This window comes from Bos taurus, chromosome 15, assembly GCF_002263795.3.
Source record: "Bos taurus isolate L1 Dominette 01449 registration number 42190680 breed Hereford chromosome 15, ARS-UCD2.0, whole genome shotgun sequence".
Classification (NCBI taxonomy): domain Eukaryota; kingdom Metazoa; phylum Chordata; class Mammalia; order Artiodactyla; family Bovidae; genus Bos; species Bos taurus.
Window position 1 is genome coordinate 6,520,881 of NC_037342.1, and position 22,461 is coordinate 6,543,341.

Genomic DNA, 22,461 nt, shown 5'->3' on the forward strand with positions numbered 1-22,461 from the left:
TTTTAATAAAACCTATCTCTTTTAGGTTTCCAGCTCTGGCTTAGACAAATCTAAGGGATCAACACTGTAATCTTAATACCATACAAATTTATTGATAATAGAATTTTAATTTATAAGCCTTAACTTTTATAAAGCTTTACTAGTAAAAGAAGTATCTAAAAACTCCTGATAATTTTAATGAGAGCAACTATTTAAACTTATACTGATATATGAAATAAAGACCTGAAGGTAGTTCATTTATTTATCAGATTTAAAGTTTAAGATCTTAATAGGAAAAAATAAACAGGAGACAACTTCAAAACACTTTAACACGGAGGACTTTCTGCTTGATCCCAAATCTCATTTGAATTAATGTCTGCTCCTATGTTTCCACTTTATTTAAAGATCCAATGCTACAGTGCTCTTCCCAGTCAAATGTGAAATTAGCAGCCCTCACTGTAAGAATGTCTGCACTGCTTTAGCAAAGATGATGTTCATGGATTATTCCCTTACTTGATTTCTTGATTAAAGAGAGCATTTATGAGTGAGATACAGAATAGAGATTTTCCTCTCACAAAGTCAGCTGGTCTCTGTGAGGATTCTATCTAGTACAGTTTCTAGACAGACAAGTTAACAGAATCTAATGTGAGTGGAGTTCTGACAATTCCTACTTCCACCTTTCATTCCAACACAATGCACCTGTCAGCCTAGTGCAGAAGAGCTACAGAGAATAAAATGAGGTATCTGATGGTCGCTTCTGCCCCCTGAAAAAAGTGCAATAATCCCTCAGCTCCTAATTCCTCCATAATCGGTGACCCTAAACACAGAGATCTCTTTGGTTTTAAGAATGAGATTCTCTTCATGAGTCAGACAAGTGCCTATGTTATAGAAGGAAAAAGTGGCCACAACCTTTGCATCTAAGTAAGATACCTTCACAAGCACTGTTTCTTTGGGTTCACCAGGGAGAAATGCTGATAAAAGCCAACAAAGAAACCCAAAAGAGTACTCAGGTAGAGCACTGTTCACTTCTCTCTTCTAGTGATCTTGATATTCTTTCTTTGGAATGTCCACTAGAAAAAACTTCCCCTTTCCTAGTAGTACCATTATACTCTAATAAGATTTCCTAAAGTAGCCTACCTAAGTAAATAATCTGTGCCAGCTTTGTTACTGTTCAAATTTTTAATTCCTATAAGTCACCGTAAGCACTCCTTTAGGCTACACAAATAAAAACCAGGCACACTTCAAGGCTACAGGATGCGCACACTACGTATCAGTGGGGGCTGAGGGGAGAGACCTCCACGAGTCAAAAGGACTACTACTGTGGGAGGAGCAGACAGTGTTGACTTTCTGGGAACAGCAATGTTAACTTAAGTAGCTGGGTAGGAAGAGGCCTCAAAGTTATTCTTCAGTGAGGACAGGCCCCCGGAGCACAAGTTTTTCTCTTTCCTAACAGCATATCTGTTTCAATGCTAAAACATCAGACAAGAGCCTACCTGACATTTTGGAGAATTGGCTGTGCTGGGATTGATATTCCGCATTGCCTAAGAGTGAAAAATAAGATGGATAAAAATTACTTTAAGCCACATGGTTTGGCTGTGTAGGCTGACTTACAAATTCCATCCAGACATATCACCATAGCACAGAATTCCCAAGCTAGCTCAAGAAGAAGCAGACTGGGGGAGACAGGAGCCAGTGGAGTCACCATGGAACAAACAGAAGCCTCAGCAGTGTTCACAGCGTTGAGGGCAGGACAGGAAGACTTCAGGTGTCAGGACTCAAACACAGCCTGATATTGGTCAGGCAGGTTCTTTACTTCTGAGTATTAGATGAAGCAAGAAAAATATAATTTGATGTTTCAGTGATAAGAAGAAACTGTCAATGGAAGAAGTTCACAGGAAGCCAAAAGACTTAAACTGAATTTATACTGACTGCTAAAAACAAACACCTTAAACAATACCCCATTAGTGTAAGATTAGAGCAGGTCGGTCACTTCAACAGAAGAAAAGACAACACAGTAGGCAGTAAAGAGACAAAGAATTCACCTGTAAAGGAAGGTATTCTGTCCGGGACCGTCACCCAGAGTAAGAGTGGGAATAAGGCTTAGGAAAATTCTAAATTCTTTATTCTAAAGAATTTTATAAGCAGCAGCATTCTGCCCACCGGGTGGGAAGGGGATGGGGGATGGGAGACAGCTGATCTACAGCAACAAAATGACGGATTTTAATCTTTCTTATTAATAAGGTTTCTTGGTTTTGATGGTCTTCAAATCACATGTGAAATTATATTTACTTAAACCATCTAGTACTCAGTAACGACAAAATGAAAAGCAAGCAATGAAAACAGGCTGCGTAAAACGTACCCTGAAATTACTTTATTTCTTCTAATAGCTATATAATTATATTCTCCAAGGTGCTACCTTGTTCCGGTGATACAGTTTTATTTAAATGAAAAATATCTTTCCTTTATACTAATATGTTAAAAGTCTGTCAGTGGTATAGTAAACTTGTTAACATGCTTCCTTTTTCTACTTTCTGAAAGGCAGATGAGGAAATACTTCTTTCAAGACGACTTCATGACACCATATACTGGCATTATCTCTCTTACTCACTTTTGGGGCCAACCACACCAGATTATACTGGCAGGTTACTGACAGCTCAGTTTACAAGTGTGGCGGCCTGGAATCCTCATGGCTCAGTTTAATCCTTGGGTACCAGTTCTTCAAACCCCAAATCAGAGTTCAATCACTATACCAAGTTCATCTATTTCCATTAACACTCAAGTGACACTATTAAAATATAACCCTCGTGAAGAAAACAGTACCTTGTTCAAATGTCTACATCCTGGCAGCAAAAATGTAGCGTATAATGATATTTTTAATGCCTATCCTTAGTATGCTATGATTTAGGGCAGGGGCCATAGTATAGACACGTGTATTTCATGTTTGTAAATAAAGAGAATGTCTGGGGCGGGGGTGAGGCGAAGTATAAGAAATTGTTAGCTATTTACATCCAGAAAAGAGAACTAGAGAAATGGAAAAGGAGATTTTATTTTCACTTACACCTTTTGTACACTTTCAAAATCACATTGTGTTTTTATTACCCAAAATATTTATATACAAATTTTAAAATATACTAAGATCATACCCCAACATCTGAACTTTAGATTTATCACTCTGAAATTGGAGATGAGGGATTGTATTCTTAAGGCACAGAAAAACCAGTATTTCGGAACCAAAACCGACAGAAATGGCCCTAAAGGTTTCCAGCTCTCTAATGTTAGAACCTGCCCTTCCCAACGTGAAAAAACAACCACAAGCAGGTAATTTTAAGGTACTTGGGGATCTTCTAAACTTGGGATAGCCTGTGTTACATTTTAAATAAAACACATCTTAGATTCAGCAATAGTGAAACATAGCTGTCATTTGAGAGGTATCATACTGGTATATTCTCCTAGACAAATAATTTGTTTTAAGTAAAAAATATTTCTCCCCAAGTGATGTTCCAGAGTTTCTCCCTTAGTGAAATCTTCAGATATTAAATAGTCTGCAATTCCCTGTACAGACATACCTCGTTTTATTGCACTTCACAGACACTGCATTTTTTTAAAAAACACATCGAAGGTTTGTGGCAACCCTGTGACTAGCAAACCTATCAGAGCCATTTTTCTAAAAGCAATTGCTCACTTTCGCCTCGGTGTCACATTTTGGTAATTCTCACAATATTTTGGCCTTTTTCATTATTGTTTTATTTATAATAGTGATCTGTGATGTTACTATTACAAAAAGATGACTCACTGAAAGCTCAGATGATGGCTAGCATTTTTTTCAGCAGTTAAGTATTTAAAAATTAAGTACTTTTAAAAAATATACACTGTTAAAAGACATAATGCTATTATACACTTAATAGACTATAGACTGGTATAAAGATTAACTTCTGTACGCACCAGCAAACCAAAAAACTCATGTGATTCACTTTACTGTAACACTCGCTTTACTGTGGTGGTCTGGAACTGACGGGCAATTTCTCCGAGGTATGCCTGTATATTTGAGGAAAAGCACCCTTGCTTCCTTTGCCTTCTGCTTGACTGCAGTGAACATGGCCCAAAGGCCTCTGTGTGACACGGGTTTACAAGTGACAGCCCACGCGCTCAGAGGCCAGCAAAGAAACTAAGACGAGGACAGAGCTGGACAGAAGGTTTCTGTGTCACTCTAGTACAGAAACGACATTCCTCTGTAACCAACAGATGCCAAAATGAAACACACCCAGCTTCACGTAGGAAAACAAAGCCCCAAGAGTGGAAGGCTGGTCTCTAACCTGGGGCCTCACCTGCCGAAGCAGTTCTTGCTGCTTCAGTCGCAGTCTTTCTTTCTCCATCTGCAACTGCTGCAGCCGCATCTGTTGCTGCTGGTTGGAACTGCCACCGCCCAGGACTCCTCCCTGTGGGCTCTGGGGGGCCAGCGGCGGGGGCTGTTTCACTGGAGCACTTTGACTGATTCTCTGGTTCATGGCTGAAAGGAAACAGAAGATCTGTTCTAAAAAACTAGCAAAGAAAAAGGATATTTTGTTATTCACAAGCACGATGGGGATGTTCAACACAGCCTCTTCTGTAGTAAGACCAGAAATAACCTAAAACCCCGCCAAGAGTACAAAGGGCACCTCAGTTTATTCTTATTACAGACATCCTTGTCATTAGTGCGGTATGCAAAGCGGTAAGGCGGCCGTAAGATGAAAGAAACAAGCAGCAGCTCTAACAGGCAATGCCACGGGGCAGTCTAAGGCACACCAAGTTAAAGGCACAGCAGAGAACAGGAAAAGGGAGAGGAGGACTGTATTGATATATTACATGCATATCCAGAGAATCTGAATCGAAGGACAGCTAAGGAGCAATTAACACCTGTTGGCTCTGTAGCTGGGGAACTGGGTGACTAAAGAACTGATGTTCAAGAGAGACATTTTTTGTAACTTTTCAAGTCTGAATAATGTGAATTCACTGCTTATTATAAAATACATAGTCAATTAAAAATAAATCCCTTAAAGTAACTAAGAGAAAGCAATCTAAGCAGTAAAGTTCAAGATTATTGATCTTTAAATATAATGCTAACTAACAAATCAAGTAGATTTGACGCGTGCTCCAAATAAAGCCTACATCTGGATGGCACAGATTGGTCTCATTCAACACCACTGTATCCCCCACACAGCCAAGGCAGTCAGTTATATTTTGAGTTGAACCTGTAATACACCATTTGACAATTAGATTGGATTCTTACACTAGTGAATTTCTGTCACTGATACAACATTGACCAAACTATGGACTGTGTTAGCCTCAGTAAGCAGATGGAAGTTTTATTACGGAAAATGGCAATAAGAACGATACATTACCTTTTCAGACATCTATTCAACTTTTTAAGGTGAAATTTCAGGTCACTGCTTAATACATACTGACACTTGAAGAAATGACACTAATCTTCTACAACCTTTTGCAGAGAACAGCAAAGAAGGAAACTTCACAACGCTTTTGTGACCAGCATATCCCTAATACCTTACGAAGACATTAAAACGAAGAAAAATCATAGATGGCTCTCTCTCATCAACCTTGCTACCAAAATTCGAAATGATTCACTGATGGTGCTCATGACTTACTAGACCCTGGCCACAAAGAAAACTCCTTGTGATGATCTTCACATGTCCTCTGTTGGATCATAGGCACAGCTCTTGGAGGCCACTTGAACAAACCTCCCAGCCTTTCCCAGAGTCTGCCATGTACATTAAGAATCATCTTCTTTGAGGGCATTGCCCTGGGACTTTGTCTGACATTTCTCACCTGACTGTAATTGTTTATTTACAAATTATATCTTCTCTTCCCAGGTGGAACTAGTGGTAAAGAACCCTCCTGCCAATGCAGGAGACATAAGAGATGTGGGTTCAGTCCCTGGGTCAGGAAGATCCCCTGGAGGAGGGAACGGCAACCCACTCCAGTATTCTCATCTGCAGAATCCCATGGACGGAAGCCTGGCGGACTACAGTCCACAGGGTCGCAAGCAGCTGGACACGACTGAAGCGACTGAGCACACACACCTCTTCTCTCAGACAAGTGCCTCGGGAATGCGGACAGAATCCCAACCACGCATATATTCTCAGTGCCTAGTCCAGCAGCTTGGCATAAAATCTGTGCTGGGAAAAAACACTGAAATGATTCTAAGTCCTTTCATTATGCACTGAGGCAGAAATTTAACTTTATAAAAGATATGGCAATATAGAAATCCTACCAATTTCCCCATAGACTACCAACTCTTCTAGGTAGCAGTATAACATTGATTTGAAACCAAGGATATTAGAAAAAAGGAAAACTGCAGACTAATCCTCTCTGAGCATGCCTTAGTTCAATTCAAACTACTGAGATATTAATATAAGGTGATAACTTTTTTGTTCTTACTTTCCCCCTCTATTTTTCCTATATTTCTTCTAACGTTTTAAAAAATTCAGCCATGCCAGATGGCATGTGGGATCTTAGTTCAATGCCCTGACCAGAGACTGAACCCATGCCTCCTGCTTTGGAAGCACAGGGTCGTAACCACTGGACTGCCAGGGAACTCTTTTTCTAACTTCTTCAGTTGAACTCACTTAGCTTAAATCTTTTCTTAGAACATTTAAGTCAATAAATTTACCTTTATGGACTGCTTTTCTGGCATGTCACACATTTGAAGTTGTACATATAATTCATGATTGTTTGATTGCAAGTATCTGCAATTTCTATTTTGATTTCCATTTAACTCACGAGTTATTTAGGAGTACAGTTTTATACTCATAAGCATATATTTAAAATTTTGAAAAATAACTGCCACAGAGAAGCAGAAAAAAAACATATTATGAATCCTCATGTAGCCATCACCCAACTTCCCAATGATCAACACACAACCAATTTTGTTTTACATCTGTTCTGACTTTTCCCTCAGTTATTTTCAAGCAAATAATATAGCCTTTCATCTGTAAGTAACCTCAATAGGTATCATTTGGGAGTTTTGCTAAGATTCTTAGATTTTATAACTATTTTCTGCCTAATGCTGAAAAACTTGGTTCTAGTAACACTAATACGTATTATCCTTTTATACATACACAATTATTTCAAAATAACATTATGACTGAATATTAAAGTTATGATGAACAAAATGATAATTAAAGGTTTGAATTCTTTGTCATTTTTTTTGTCCTTAAGATATTTCATTAAGTATATCCAGCCAAATCAGCTGAAGTGTTACCTAAAATAATTCTTCTTTATGTGACTCAGCCACCAACTCAAATACTGGTTCACTTGTGACACTGCGCTTTTGAATTTTACACATTTGCTTTACTGACCACGCACCACCGCCCTGAGCAGACACAGACAGAGCAGGGTGCTGCACGGCGCACTGGAGCAGGGTGTTGCTAGCACACTCTTAATACTTCACTTCACTCTGCCTTTTTGATAATAATATCCTTGAGACTACGCCAAAGTAGTATTAGAGTTTTTCTACCATTTTCTTTTAAAAATAACTGACCAGTATTTCATTCAACTAATTTCCTATTAGGGACCACAGTTTTAATTATAATCTGTATATTTTAATAGCTGGTGGGGCAAGCCATATTTTTTTTTGAAGCCAACTTTTGATTATTGGGATCTAATTTTATTGCTTTGTGGTTAAAATAACCTGGTCTGTACACTGCTTTGTGAGATCTGTGACAGGTACGGGGGCAGCCCTGCTTCTGCCCTGGGCCAGGGCCGGTCAGCGGCACTGTGCCTTTCCCCATCGGGCCTGCTTCACGCATCTCTCTATGCTCTCAACACTCTGAGTTCCTGACATCCCGACAAGACGACTGGCCCCAGCCCTGTCTGTGCTCCCTGTTTCTTCTGTGGTTTTATTTTCTGACCCACAGAGACTTTTTTCTTTTAAATTTATGAATTAAGTCTTTTTGGTTATTTCTTTTTAATGTTCTGAAAGAGCAGAGAAGAGATGTCCAAAAAACATGACTCGCTGTTTCATATTCTTCAAAGTCTTATTAATCTTTCACATGGCAAAAAAGCCACATTTAAGAAACGTCTTTACAAAGAATAAATGGCTGGTACCTTAATAATTATGGTTGACAGTATTTTACAGGGGAACGGACAGAAAAAAGCCAAACACTTAAGAGCTAACATTTGCTCCATTGGTGGCTCAGATGGTAAAGAACCCGCTTGCAATGCAGGAGACCTGGGTTCGATCCCTGGGTAGGGAAGATTCCCTGGAGGAGGGCATGGCAACCCACCCCGGTATTCTTGCCTGGAGAATCCCCAGGAAAGAGGAACCCGTTGGGCTACAGTCTATGGCGTCACAAACAGACACAACTGGGTAACGAAGCACAGCACAGCAACCTCATTAATACAATTGCTTATATCTACCTGTCACCAACATCATTAGATTCACAACTGACAGGTATCATCAGTTCAGTTCAGTTCAGTCACACAGTCATGTCCGACTCTTTGCGACCCCATGAATCACAGCCCAGCAGGCCTCCCTGTCCATCACCAACTTCCGGACTTCACTCAAACTCATTTACTATGGAGTTGGTGATGATATCCAGCCATCTCATCCTCTGTCGTCCCCTTCTCCTATAGCCCCTAATCCCTCCCAGCATCAGAGTCTTTTCCAATGAGTCAACTCTTCGCATAAGGTGGCCAAAGAATTGGAGTTTCAGCTTTAGCATCAGTCCTTCCAATGAATACCTAGGACTGATCTCCTTTAGAATGGACTGCTTAGATCTCCCTGTAGTCCAAGGGACTCTCAAGAGTCTTCTCCAACACCACAGTTCAAAAGCATCAATTCTTCAGCACTACACTTTCTTCACAGTCCAACTCTCACATCCATACATGACCACAGGAAAAACCATAACCTTGACTAGACGGACCTTTGTTGGCAAAGTAATGTCTCTGCTTTTGAATATGCTATCCAGGTTGGTCATAACTTTCCTTCCAAGGAATAAGCATCTTTTAATTTCATGGCTGCAGTCACCATCTGCAGTGATTTTAGAGCCCCCAAAATAAAGTCTGACACTGTTTCCCCATCTATTTCCCATGAAGTGATGGGACCGGATGCCATGATCTTCGTTTTCTCAATGCTGAGCTTTAAGCCAACTTTTTCACTCTCCTCTTTCATTTTTATCAAGAGGCTTTTGAGTTCCTCTTCACTTTCTGCCATAAGGGTGGTGTCATCTGCATATCTGAGGTGATTGATATTTCTCCCAGAAATCTTGATACCAGCTTATGCTTCTTCCAGCCCAGCATTTCTCATGATGTACTCTGCATATAAGTTAAATAAACAGGGTGACAACATACATCCTTGACGTACTCCTTTTCCTATTTGGAACCAGTCTGTTGTTCCATGTCCAGTTCTAACTGTTGCTTCCTGACCTGCATATAGTTTTCTCAAGAGGCAGGTCAGGTGGTCTGGTATTCCCATCTCTTTCAGACTTTTCCACAGTTTATTGTGATCCACATAGTCAAAGGCTTTGGCATAGTCAAGAAAGCAGAAATAGATGTTTTTCTGGAACTCTCTTGCTTTTTCCATGATCCAGCGGATGTTGGCAATTTGATCTCTGGTTCCTCTGCCTTTTCTAAAACCAGCTTGAACATCTGGAAATTCATGATCACTTATTGCTGAAGCCTGGCTTGGAGAATTTTGAGCATTACTTTACTAGCGTGTGAGATGAGTGCAATTGTGCGGTAGTTTGAGCATTCTTTGGCATTGCCTTTCTTTGGGACTGGAATGAAAACTGACCTTTTCCAGTCCTGTGGCCACTGCTGAGTTTTCCAAATTTGCTGGCATACTGAGTGCAGCGCTTTCACAGCATCATCTTTCAGGATTTGAAATAGCTCCACTGGAATTCCATCACCTCCACTAGCTTTGTTCGTAGTGATGCTTTCTAAGGCCCACTTGACTTTACATTCCAGGATGTCTGGCTCTAGGTGAGTGATCACACCACTGTGACTTTCTGGGTCGTGAAGATATTTTTTGTACAGTTCTTCTGTGTATTCTTGCCACCTCTTCTTAATCTCTTCTGCTTCCGTTAGGTCCATACCATTTCTGTCCTTTATCGAGCCCATCATTGGATGAAATGTTCCCTTAGTATCTCTAATTTTCTTGAAGAGATCTATAGTCTTTCCTATTCTGTTGTTTCATAGTATGATATAAAAAACATGGCCTTTAGAGTCAAACAAACCATGATTAGAGTTAGGCACATCAGTTCAGTACTTCATCTAATTCTCAGTTTTCTCAACTATACCTTGGGGATGGATCACTGTGGGTGTGTGTGCTCAGTCACTCAGTTGTGTCCAACGCTTTGCAACCCCATGCACTGTAGCCCACCAGGATCCTCCATCAATGAAATTTGCCAAGCAAGAACACTGGAATAGCTTGCCATTTCCTCCTCTAGGGATCTTCCTGACAGGAACTGAGTGTGTCTCCTACATTGGCAGGAGGATTCTCTACCACTGAGCCAGGTGGACGCCATTGTGGGGCTTATAAGTAAAATGGAAAGCTTCCGCTATATTCCTGGAAGACAATATGTGCTCCAAAAATGTTAGCCTCCTCCCCTCTCCAAACAGTTCTTTCTAAAACTTGAAGATTACTAGCTTTTTAGATAATCAGAAGGGGCCACAGGACTGGAAAAGGTCAGTTTTCATTCCAATCCCTAAGAAAGGCAATGCCAAAGAATGTTCAAACTACCACACAATTGCACTCATCTCACACATAGCAAAGTAATGCTCAAAATTCTCCAAGCAAGGCTTCAACAGTACATGAACTGTGAACTTCCAGAAGTTCAAGCTAGATTTAGAAAATACAGAGGAACCAGAAATCAAATTGCAGACATCCACTGGATCATACAAAAGGCAAGAGAGTTCCAGAGAAACATCTAATTCTTGACTACGCCAAAGCCTTTGACTGTGTGGATCACAACAAAGTGGAAAATTCTTCAGGAGATGGGAATACCAGACCACCTGACCTGCCTCCTGAGGAATCTGTATGCAGGTCAAGAAGCAAGTTAGAACCGGACATGGAACAACAGACTGGTTCCAAATAGGGAAAGGAGTACGTCAAGGCTATATACTGTCACCCTTCTTATTTAACTTATATGCAGAGTGCATCATGAGAAACGCTGGGCTGGATGAAGCACAAGCTGGAATCAAGATTGCCAGGAGAAATATCAATAACCTCAGATATGCAGATGACACCACCCTTCTGGCAGAAAGTGAAGAGGAACTAAAGAACCTCTTGATGAAAGTGAAAGAGGAGAATGAAACAGCTGGCTTAAAACTCAACATTCAAAAGACGAAGATCATGGCATCCAGTCCCATGACTTCATGTCAAATAGATGGAGAAACAATGGAAACAGTGACAGACTTATTTTTTTGGGCTCCAAAATCACTGCAGATGGTGACTGCAGCCATGAAATTAAAAGACACTTGGTCCTTAGAAGAAAAGCTATGACAAACCTAGAGAGAATACTAAAAAGCAGAGACATTACTTTGCTGACAAACGTCCATCCGGTCAAAGCTATGGTTTTTCTAGTAGTCATGTATGGATGTGAGAGTTGGACCATGAAGAAAGCTGAGTGCTTAAGAACTGATGCTTTTGAACTGTGGTGTTGGAGGAGACTCTTGAGAGTCCCTTGGACACCAAAGAGATCCAACCAGTCCACCCTAAATGAAATCAGTCCTGAATATTCATTGGAAGGACTGATGCTGATGCTCCAATACTCTGGCCACCTGATGTGAAGAACTGACTTTTCCAATAAGACTCAGATGCTGGGAAAGACTGAAGGTAGGAGGAAAAGGGGATGACAGAGATGACAGATGATTAGATGGCATCACCGACTTGATGGACATGAGTCTGAGCAAATTCCAGGAGATGGTGATAGACAGGGAATCCCGGTGTGCTGCAGTCCAAGGGGTCGCAAAGAGTCAGACACGACTGAGCAACTGAACTGACATATAACCACCTTGGCTTGAATTCCCATACCTTCTCTCTCCCATCCCTCCACTCCATCATGCTTGTCACTGTTTCTAAGCATTTTATGATTCACAAAGATATGTATATTTATCTTTTCCTACAAGATCTAAACAGGAAAAAAATAGGTGGTGGAGTTTGAGCCTTAGCTCAGCCTCCTTAGGGATCCTTCTCTTTTGGTGAAAATGTTTCTGGCATTCCCAAAGGGCACTCAACATATTTTCTCAAAGAGATGTTTTCACACATTGTGCTATACCAGTTTTGAAAATATGAGTTAAATATGAACTGGGGACTGATCTGAGTATCTGTCACATATGGTGAACCTCTAATTCTGAGGTCTAGAGCAAAAAACTACTGGGAAAAACATTTTCCATTCCAAGCAGTTAAATAAATTAAAAAAAAAAAATGCTAGAAAATAACCCATAAGTAAGCTGAAAAGCGTTGAAATGATAAAATATGACTGATTTCAAAACAGATTCTAGGGTTATTAAGAAACATTAAAAAAAAAAGCTTTGAATTTTCCACATTGCATTTTTTTAATATTGCATATAACAGGTTAATGTAAATATATATTCTTGTGAAAACTGGCTGGACAATAACAACATTGTATGAAAATAAACATAACTATCCTCTGCTCCTCACCAGTTTCTCAGAATTAGATGCCATTAGCAGTAACCAGTAATGGCAGCGACCACCGCTGATGGCACGCTGAACTGGTTGGTAAGGTCGTTTTCAAACCTAAGCTGACTGCTAAAAACCACAGAAAGGGAAAAATAGGGTATCAAAAGACGGAGTAAAAACTCCACAAAATTAAAAAGAAATCTGCACAAAATATGCAATAGATAGTTTCTCTGGCTAATAATGGTCAGTCTTTTTTTGGTTTACTTAAATGCTGTTTGTTACCTGTGGATATAAGCAGTCTGCAAGTTTCTGTACTAAGAGTTCACTTAAATGACCAATTCAAACAACCTTGTTTATCCACTGAAGCTGGGATTTCTTCTCTTCAGAAGCATCCCGTTCTTTACCTTCTGACCATCTCAAGCATTTCAACAAAGCACAGAGCAGCGCACCCACATGGGGTGCACCAGAGACCTCACAAGCAGGCAGGAAACAAAACAGGCTTTGTTTCACGGGGGAAGGGAGCAGGGCAGTCCAAAAAAGAAAGAACTGCATTACCGACTTCTTCCCCTAAGTGATCAACCACCAAAATCCAAATGTTTCCAGTTTTAAAGGTAAAGAGAAAATAAATCTCTAAAACAGAAGTTTTTAAAAAATATGCTATATTTAAAAATTCAGAGTCTGCCGCTTAATAGTAACTTTCAAGTTACTATTTCATAACTTGAACAAATCAGTCAGAAGCAAATCAGTCCTGACAGCTTTATGGTAGTAAATTATACAATCAGCAATTACTGAAGAAGAAGAAGGAAAAAAGACCACCTTCTCAAAAACAAAGGAGGTCGTCACCATGGGTTCTTTCCAAATGTCCTTCTGAACATACGAGTTTTCAAACTGCAGACAAATTTTAGGTTTGCGTAATTGGTATCTTCAATCTTGTAATATTACAAAGTATTTCAGATCTGGTAATCAACTGTAGACTTTGATAATCAAGTCAATTTCTAAGCATTTAGAAATGGCACAAAATGGCATCCCAGTAATGCCATTAAGTGTAAATTTAAACTCAGAAACATTTTTTTGAACTTCTAAAACATTAACTCACATCAAACCTCCCACAACACAAGAAAGGACTTCTTTACTTTGTTTAATATTTTATCAAGTTTCAGACATTACACAATTACATGTTAGAATGGCTGTATTAGTTTGTTCATAACATTTAGAAAGAAATTTTAGGTTTTTCCTATATCGATAAGATACTTAAGACTTCTGTAAAATAGTAGGCTTATTAAAAGAAATGAAAGTTTTCGGAAAACAATCTAACAGGCCACCTGTCAGGCTTAAAAGGGTAAAAACAAAACACAAAACACCCACTGCTAGCTCAGTATTTCAATATGACTGAGGGAACTGCACTGTCTACAAAAAGTTGTTACTAACTGGCACAATAATTATGTATTTTAAATAAGGCTAGGGTCCTAATTTAATGACTGAATACCTTTTCATTATCAATATGCAAAAGATGTGTCCCAACACTGTTAAGCTATACCTAAATGAAAAGTTATTCTGAGATATTCACCCTTTATCAGTAGTTTTAATAAAGTCACAGGGCTGTGTGTAACCATCACCATTGTCTACTTTCAGAACATTTTCATCATCCCCCAAAGAAGCCATTTATTCCTTTGTGAGTACACTTTCTGTTGCCCCTTCCCCAGTTGCTGGTAATCATTAAACTACTTTCTGTCTCTTTGGAACTGCCTATTCTGAACAGGTCATATATGTGGAATCAATTTTGTGACTGGCTTGGTTCACTTTGTATGTTTTCTAGAGTCATCCATATTATAGCATGTATCAGCATTTTACTCCTTTTTATCACCGAATAACTTTCCATTGTACAGATCTACATTTTGTTAGTTTGTTCATCAGTTGATGGAATATCTGTTATTTCCACCTTTTGGTTTTCAAGAATCATGTGGCTACAGACATTCAAGTCTGCAGGTTTTTGTACGGACATACGGTTTGCACTTTTGGGCATACATATCTAGGGCATGGAATTGCTGGGTCGCACGGTGGGTGCAACTTTCTGAGAAAGTGCAACAAAACGGTTTTCTCGAGTGGCTGCCTCCGTTTTCAATCACACGGACAATGGACGAGGGTGCCAAGTGCTCCATGTGCTCGTCAGCACTTACTGATGCCTGTCTTTCACTTCAGCCATCTTACTGAGAATAAAATGGTATCTCACTGGGGCTTTGGTCTGTATGATGTGGTAACAGCTAACCTCCTCTAATAGTCCATGCTAGCTCTTATCATAGGAACACTCTGTACTTTTCTCCCTTCCCAATTATCAACCTCCAGGGCCCCCAAACTGGGTTAAAGTATTTAAATCTTTATAAACTGTTCAAAAATATCAATAACATCTTTATTTGGATCACAATAAACTGTGGAAAATTCTGAGAGATGGGAATACCAGACCACCTGACCTGCCTCTTGAGAAACCTGTATGTAGGTCAGGAAGCAACAGTTAAAACTGGACATGGAACAACAGACTGGTTCCAAATAGGAAAAGGAGTATGTCAAGAGTGTATACTGTCACCTGGCTTATTTAACTTATATGCAGCATACATCATGAAAAACGCTGGGCTGGAAGAAGCACAAGCTGTAATCAAGATTGCCGGGAGAAATATCAATAACTTCAGATATGCAGATGACACTACCCTTATGGCGGAAAGTGAAGAGGAACTAAAAAGCCTCTTGATGAAAGTGAAAGAAAGAGGAGAGTGAAAAAGTTGGCTTAAAGCTCAACATTCAGAAAACTATGGCAAATAGATGGGAAACAGTGTCAGACTTTATTTTTTCGGGGCTCCAAAATCACTACAGATGGTGACTGCAGCCATGAAATTTAAAAGACTCTTACTCTTTGGAAGGAAAGTTGTGACCAACCTAGATAGCATATTCAAAAGCAAAGACATTACTTTGCCAACAAAGGTCCGTCTAGTCAAGGCTATGGTTTTTCCTGTGGTCATGTATGGATGTGAAAGTTGGACTGTGAAGAAGGCTGAGCGCTGAAGAATTGATGCTTTTGAACTGTGGTGCTGGAGAAGACTCTTGAGAGTCCCTTGGACTGCAAGGAGATCCAACCAGTCCATCCTAAAGGTGATCAGTCCTGGGTGTTCACTGGAAGGACTGATGCTGAGGCTGAAACTCCAATACTTTGGCCACCTTGCGAAGAGTTGACTCATTGGAAAAGACCCTGACGCTGGGAGGGACTGGGACAGGAGGAGAAGGGGACGACAGAGGATGAGATGGCTGGATGGCATCACCGACTCGATGCACATGAGTTTGGATGAACTCCGGGAGTTGGTGATGGACAGGGAGGTGCTACGATTCATGGGGTCACAAAGAGTCAGACACGACTGAGTGACTGAACTACCTAACTTAGGTCAATTTGATATCGTCTTCCTTCAACCATCCATCAAAGGTCTGGCATGAAAATTCATTATAATGGTATTTTTCAAACAATACAATTGTGAATAGAGCTTAAAAAACATTCAACAGAACATTTTCTCCTCATCACCTCATTAAGCAGTTTGGGGCAGGACACAGGAGTTGCTAAATGAGGTGAGGAGGAGAAGGGAGAAAGTAATCTTAACTAGCCTTCAGCTCTGTCTCCAGGACATAACTATATTTTTTCCCTCTACTATGAAAACAGTGTTTAAAGTACAAATAATGAAATGACTGGTCTATAAAGAGACAGGGAATAATGTTTTAAAATCTACCTGGCGTCAAGAATTCATGTTAGATTAACGAGTAAATAGTCCCATTAACAATAGCTTTATTTCTAATTACATGTAATTTATTACTCTTTCACTAGGGGAATTTATAATTTAAAAGAGATGAATCTGAGTTTTGACTGCCAAGCGCAAAAACTGGTCCTTTTATATAGGGTAGCGCTTGACTGGCTTCTCATCCTTTAATGTTCCTCTTTGAAAAGTGTTCCTGACTACCTCACTGCGTTCCCTCTTGGAGCACCTTAGGAGAAAGCCCTTCATTGTATTTAACAGGTTTTGTGACGGTTTATTTACTCAGTAGCCTGCAACCTCCACCCCCCAGCTGTTAGCACAGTGCCTGGTACGTAGCTGGCACTCATCTGCTGAATGAGTAAGTAAGTACGAAAAGTTTTTATCCCTGGTTAGTAGGATGCTATTAGTAATGCACAAGAGAATCTCCAAATTGAAGCGAGTCCAGAATGAATTCTGAAGTGACCTCAGCAACCAGGGTAGCAGAACAACATGAGCATAAAACAAAGAATACGAACCACTCCCCTTCTAAGTCACTCCAACTGATTTCAGCAGAAATCCATCTGGCTTTTCCCTCCGGAAGTCTATAATCTCTTTTTCTGTTTATCTGAATCTCTGGGTGGGCACAAAAAGTGACACCACTAAATGGATCTCCTCTTCAGTGCATTTTATAAGACACTTGCTATTAATGCAGAGGTGATGCTGGAATCAAGACTGCCAGGAGAAACATCAATAACCTCAGATATGCAGATGACACCACCCTTATGGCAGAAAGTGAAGAGGAACTCAAAAGCCTCTTGATGAAAGTGAAAGAGGAGAGTGAAAAAGTTGGCTTAAAGCTCAACATTCAGAAAACTAAGATCATGGCATCTGGTCCCATCACTTCATGGGAAATAGATGGGGAAACAGTGGAAACAGTGTCAGACTTTATTTTTTTGAGCTCCGAAATCACTGCAGATGGTGACTGCAGCCGTGAAATTAAAAGATGCTTACTCCTTGGAAGGAAAGTTAAACCAACCTAGATGGCATATTGAAAAGTAGAGACATTACTTTGCCAACAAAGGTCTGTCTAGTCAAGGCTATGGTTTTTCCTGTGGTCATGTATGGATTTGAGAGTTGGACTGTGAAGAAAGCTGAGCGCCAAAGAATTGATGCTTCTGAACTGTGGTGTTGGAGAAGACTCTTGAGAGTCCCTTGGACTGCAAGGAGATCCAACCAGTCCATCCTAAAGGAGATCAGTCCTGGCTGATCTTTGGAAGGATGATGCTAAAGCTGAAACTCCAGTACTTTGGCCACCTCATTGGAAAAGACCCTGATGCTGGGAGGGATTGGGGACAGGAGAAGAAGGGGACGAAAGAGGATGAGATGGCTGGGTGGCATCACCGACTCGACAGACAAGAGTCTGGGTGAACTCCGGGAGTTGCTGATGGACAGGGAGGCCTGGCATGTCGCAATTCATGGGGTTGCAAAGAGTCGGACACGACTGAGTGACTGGTTGTGTCACTCAGAACTGAAGTTGTACATCAGAACTGAACTGACGCAAATGTAACTTGAAACACAGGTTTCTTTTAAAAATAAATTTTCTTAGGTCTGATGGGAGGAGTTTTAGTAACACAAGCCATTAATTTAAATTATCACTTGTTATACAAAGAAAATACTTCTTCACTATGTAATTATTTGTGTCACTGAACCATGATCAAATAGAAAATATGCATTAATTTCACCTCATTAATGTATGTGAGGAGGAGAGGGCGTCAGAGGATGAGATGGCTGAATGGCAACACCGATGCAATGGACAAGAACTTGGGCACTCGGGCACTTCGGGAGATGGTGCGGACAGGGAGGCCTGGCGTGCTGCAGTCCATGGGGCTGCAGAGAGTTGGACACGACTGGGCGACCGAACAACAGTGTATGTCTACTCATCCTCAGCGAATAGAAGAGAGTGCATATATGAAAAATAGACTATTTTGACACTATCCTCCTGAATATAACATAAAGAAAAAAAAAGACTAAAACGGCAAACCTCAACTTTGAACTAACTTTGATATTCCACAACCTTACACATCCAAACGTTCATTTCAGTGTTAATTTTTTTTTACTTAAAAAAAAAAAATAGTGAGGGCAACAATTTGTAACAATCGCTAACAGTGTGTTTTAAATTGGGCTTCACTGAGCACATGGCCTGGAGTTATACTTCCAATCAGCTTACGTCAGGCTTTCTATTACAGCAACTTTAGGGAGGTTCTAAAGTTTAGAAACCAAGCACACCAAAACTGTATCCATCTTTAAGGCAGTAAAGCTGAACCCTACTAACACACACATGTTCAAATTCCCAGATGTGTCAGAGTTTGACAGTGTAGACAAAACTCAACTCTTCCATCCAGCACTGGCCATTCCCTGTCAGATGCTTGCCTGGGCATACTCACCATGTGATAAGGCTTATCTTTAGATTAAGTTGAAAGATTTCCTAGTCTCCTCTTCACAAGTAATTTCCAGCTGTGACCGGAGGGCCAAAAGCTAAACTTAAATGGTGCAATAAATAGTTCAAAAGTATCTTTGAAACCTCAGGGCACTCAAATCCAGAAAGCTACGAAGAAGTAACCTTAAGCAGGGATCCAGAGCAGCCACTGAAGACTTCATACTCTAGCATATTCTATTAAATCACAATAATTAAGAAGGGGCTTCCCTGGGGGCGCAGACAGTAAGGAATCTGCCTGTAAGGCAGGAGACTCGGGTTCAGTCCCTGGGTCCGGAAGAGCCCCTGGAGAAGGGAACTGCAACCCACTCCAGTATTCCTGCCTAGAGAATCCTGAGGACAGAGGAGCTTGGAGGGCCCCAATTCATGGGGTTGCAAAGAGTCGGAGATGACAATAATTAAGGACTGGAAATATTCTTAAAAGCATCCAGTATATGAGTCCAAATAAGCTGAGAAGTCAGGTATCTTTCTGAATGAACTGGTTATATTGTGATACCAGAATAACTTGGGTCTCCTGATTTCTAACTGAGGAGGTACATTTTTCTACATCACAATTTAACTCATATTGAATTTTTCTGCATCACAGTTTTATTCAAATTCATATTGAATGTATTATGCAACTACTATGGAGAAAAGAGGATGCTAGCTAATTTCTTTTAAAGGATTTTTCAAGGTCATATAAAATGCCAGGTCAGAGATGTGTTGTAATTATTTTTCTCACTAGATAATGTGCATTTAAAAACTACACTGAGTGTTACCTTTAAAGAGGCACTAGTTAAATGAAAGGCATCCAGAAGAAGGGAATTAAACTAGTAAAGAACTCAGAAAAAACTAGAGAAACCACAGTTAAAGGAGAATGTTCTCATATTAGGACTGTATTCACAAATTTGAAGGGAAGTAAATTTCTTAGTAATAAAGGAACACATACTTTCTGGTCATTAGAACTTTCCTTAAATAAAATGGACTGACTTGTAATATGGTAAGCTCCTAGTCAAGGGAAAGGTCAAAGGTGAGGTTGGAAGGTAATCTCTTAAGGATGTGGCAGAGGCGAGGCCTGATAATCCAACTGGATGGTTTTACTTCTGTAGCTGGAAACTCACTACCTTGGTAATTTCCTCAAGATGAGTCACAATATGTACGTCACAGTACATAAGTAAATGCATTAACCATTGTCATCTTCCTCCCTCTGAAATTCCCATGTATTAGCATTGGTGACTTAGGTGTGTTTCTGAAAGATTAACTGCTTGCAATCTAGATTTCTTTAAAATTCTAGGTGTCAAAAGATCAAGTCCAGATTCCAGTTCTGTCACTTAACTATGTAACTCAGTAAGTCATGATTTTCCTAGATCTCAGAGAAACTCAGACTTAGGGCAGTATTCCCTCCCTCTCCCAGTATTTTTTTAAAATGGATGTTGGTGGGTTTGCAGTCACAGGACTGGGTGGCTCAGCGGGCAGGAGTCAGGGCGCTAAACGCTCCTCAGTGCCCAGGGTACCCCCTCCCTCCTCCCCTGAGGAAAAGTGAAGAGAAGAGTCACAGGTTGCTTTTATGTGCCAAACTTGGTGAGATTTATCTCTTTTAAGACGCTGCAGTTAGCAACAACTCTATTTACCTGAAACACAATGAAACAGCTTTTCCTCCCCACCCTAAGTAGTTAATAATATAGTTCACAACCCAAACTGACATTTTAGGACCGGGAGGCAATATTTAAAAGAGGGTAAGGAAAACAAAACAAAAAAACAAAGGAAAAACTTGTTTTTAATGCATGGATATCAAGAGACTTGCTTCAGTAAAAGTTCAAATGAGCTGATGATGGTATTCTAGCTACCCAAGACTCCATTAATGGAGTTACAGAGTTAGTTCCTACAGCCTTCAGCGCTTTCCCTTCCTCTACAAGAGAGGGTATGATATTTAGTTGGTCATTAGGTGCATCTTCATTAAAAGGAAAATATTACTTTTAACAGCTATCGGAAATATTTGCTCTTAAAGGGAAAAGGTTAATGCATGTCTGAACACTTAAAAAAATTTAACACACCTTTAACTACTGATGCAAAATATTTAACTTTGATCAGAAAGGTGTGCTGAACAACTTTTGGTTTGTGACTGAAAAGCAAGTTTTGGAATACCTTGAAACCACGGACGAAAATTAACATCTAGGTTTTAATTACCTGTTACATTTCCATGCACAGAATGTCTACGCACAGATTTGCTATTAGCGATTACAAAGGATATTGTGTTTTCAAAGGATATTGTGTTTTTGCCAACCTAGGTAATTTATTACCTCCTTTAAGACTCAAAAGATACACCTTTTAATCCACATCTCTAGTTCCAGTACTTTATTTACACCAAATGTGTTTTTAATCTCTGTGGTCCCATCAACACTTATTTCCAGAAACACAGATTCTAACACTATTTAATATGTTCTTTCACATAAACAGGGACATCAGTTCACTGACCATTCGTATTCTGGGGTAGATTTTTCATTCTGAAGAATGGGAATTTTTTGGGTTTGCTTTCATTAGGGCTTTCTCTGGAAAATATTCATATGGCTATATTATATAAAATAAATAATCTTACGATGCACAAGAAAATGAGCCTTTTTATGTTTGCAAGTATAAAATCTGTAGGGGGAAAAAGTATAAATATGAAATAATTTAATGACCTGTGTAATATTCAAGCATTAACTTACTTTAATAAGTGTAAAAACAGTCCTAGTACAATTCCTTAAAAATAGATAAAAGCCCTCCTTTTTTCACAGCCAGTAAATATCAGCTAGTTCTTACTGCCACTGGATGTCACCTCATGATTTGTTACAAATTATCAATCAATGCTAAAAAATAATATAAATGTCAAAAATATACAGTTTTCATAGAAGGGCAAGAAAAGGGTATGAGATTAAGAGATACAAACTACTATGTATAAAAAATAACCAACAGGGAAAAATACAGTACAGGGAAACAGTCATTATTTTGTAATAACTTTAAATGGAGTATAATCTATAAAAATGTTGAATCACTAAGTGATACACCTAAAACTAATACTGTAAATCAACATAAAATAAAAACTTCAATAATTTTTTTTAAAGATATAGTTTTTAAATCTTAAAGAACAAGAAAATAGGATAAAAAGGAACCAATACATAACAAATACGAATTTCCTAAACTTATATTATATGGATAACTTATTAACTTCATGGGGGATGTGAAGAACTGATTAAAAAAAATTATTCTAAATATAATTATTCCAAAGCATCTGATAAAGAACAGAAATATAAAAGAGGCTGGTGTCTGAAGGTGATTAAGTGATAAAGTCAAGCTTATACAGAGGTCAAGTGTATTTTCCACTCTAAAATGTCAAAAGACATAGGTCAACTTAAGGTAAAAAATGGTAAATACTTTAATATAGATTTGGGGAATATAGGAAAGCACATTTCACAACCATGAAGGAAACAACCTATCATCTGTTGGTGTTTGCGTGGTTCAAAGGGTCAGAAAGGGGATAGTTTATATTTTGGGGGCAGATAAAATGCAATCTAGCATAGAACTTTAGATTTCAAGGAAAACTCCTTCAAATTCAGCTGCTAACA

At 39.4% G+C, this 22,461-nt stretch overlaps 1 protein-coding gene across 12 annotated transcripts in view; it reads right to left on the reverse strand.

Moving 5' to 3' along the window:
* YAP1 (Yes1 associated transcriptional regulator) overlaps positions 1–22,461 on the reverse strand; it is a 135,415-nt gene that overhangs the window by 21,517 nt on the left and 91,437 nt on the right. For 3 of the 12 annotated variants that reach the window (XM_024975713.2, XM_024975709.2, XM_059875060.1), the window contains 2 exons: positions 4,305–4,486; positions 1,473–1,520 (listed from right to left, as the gene is read on the reverse strand). In XM_024975713.2, the coding sequence (XP_024831481.1) occupies positions 1,473–1,520; positions 4,305–4,486 (230 nt within the window). Of the gene's footprint in view, positions 1–1,472; positions 1,521–4,292; positions 4,487–22,461 lie in introns of all 12 variants that reach the window. The other 9 variants (XM_024975712.2, XM_024975708.2, XM_059875059.1 and 6 more) reach the window with 3 other exon arrangements.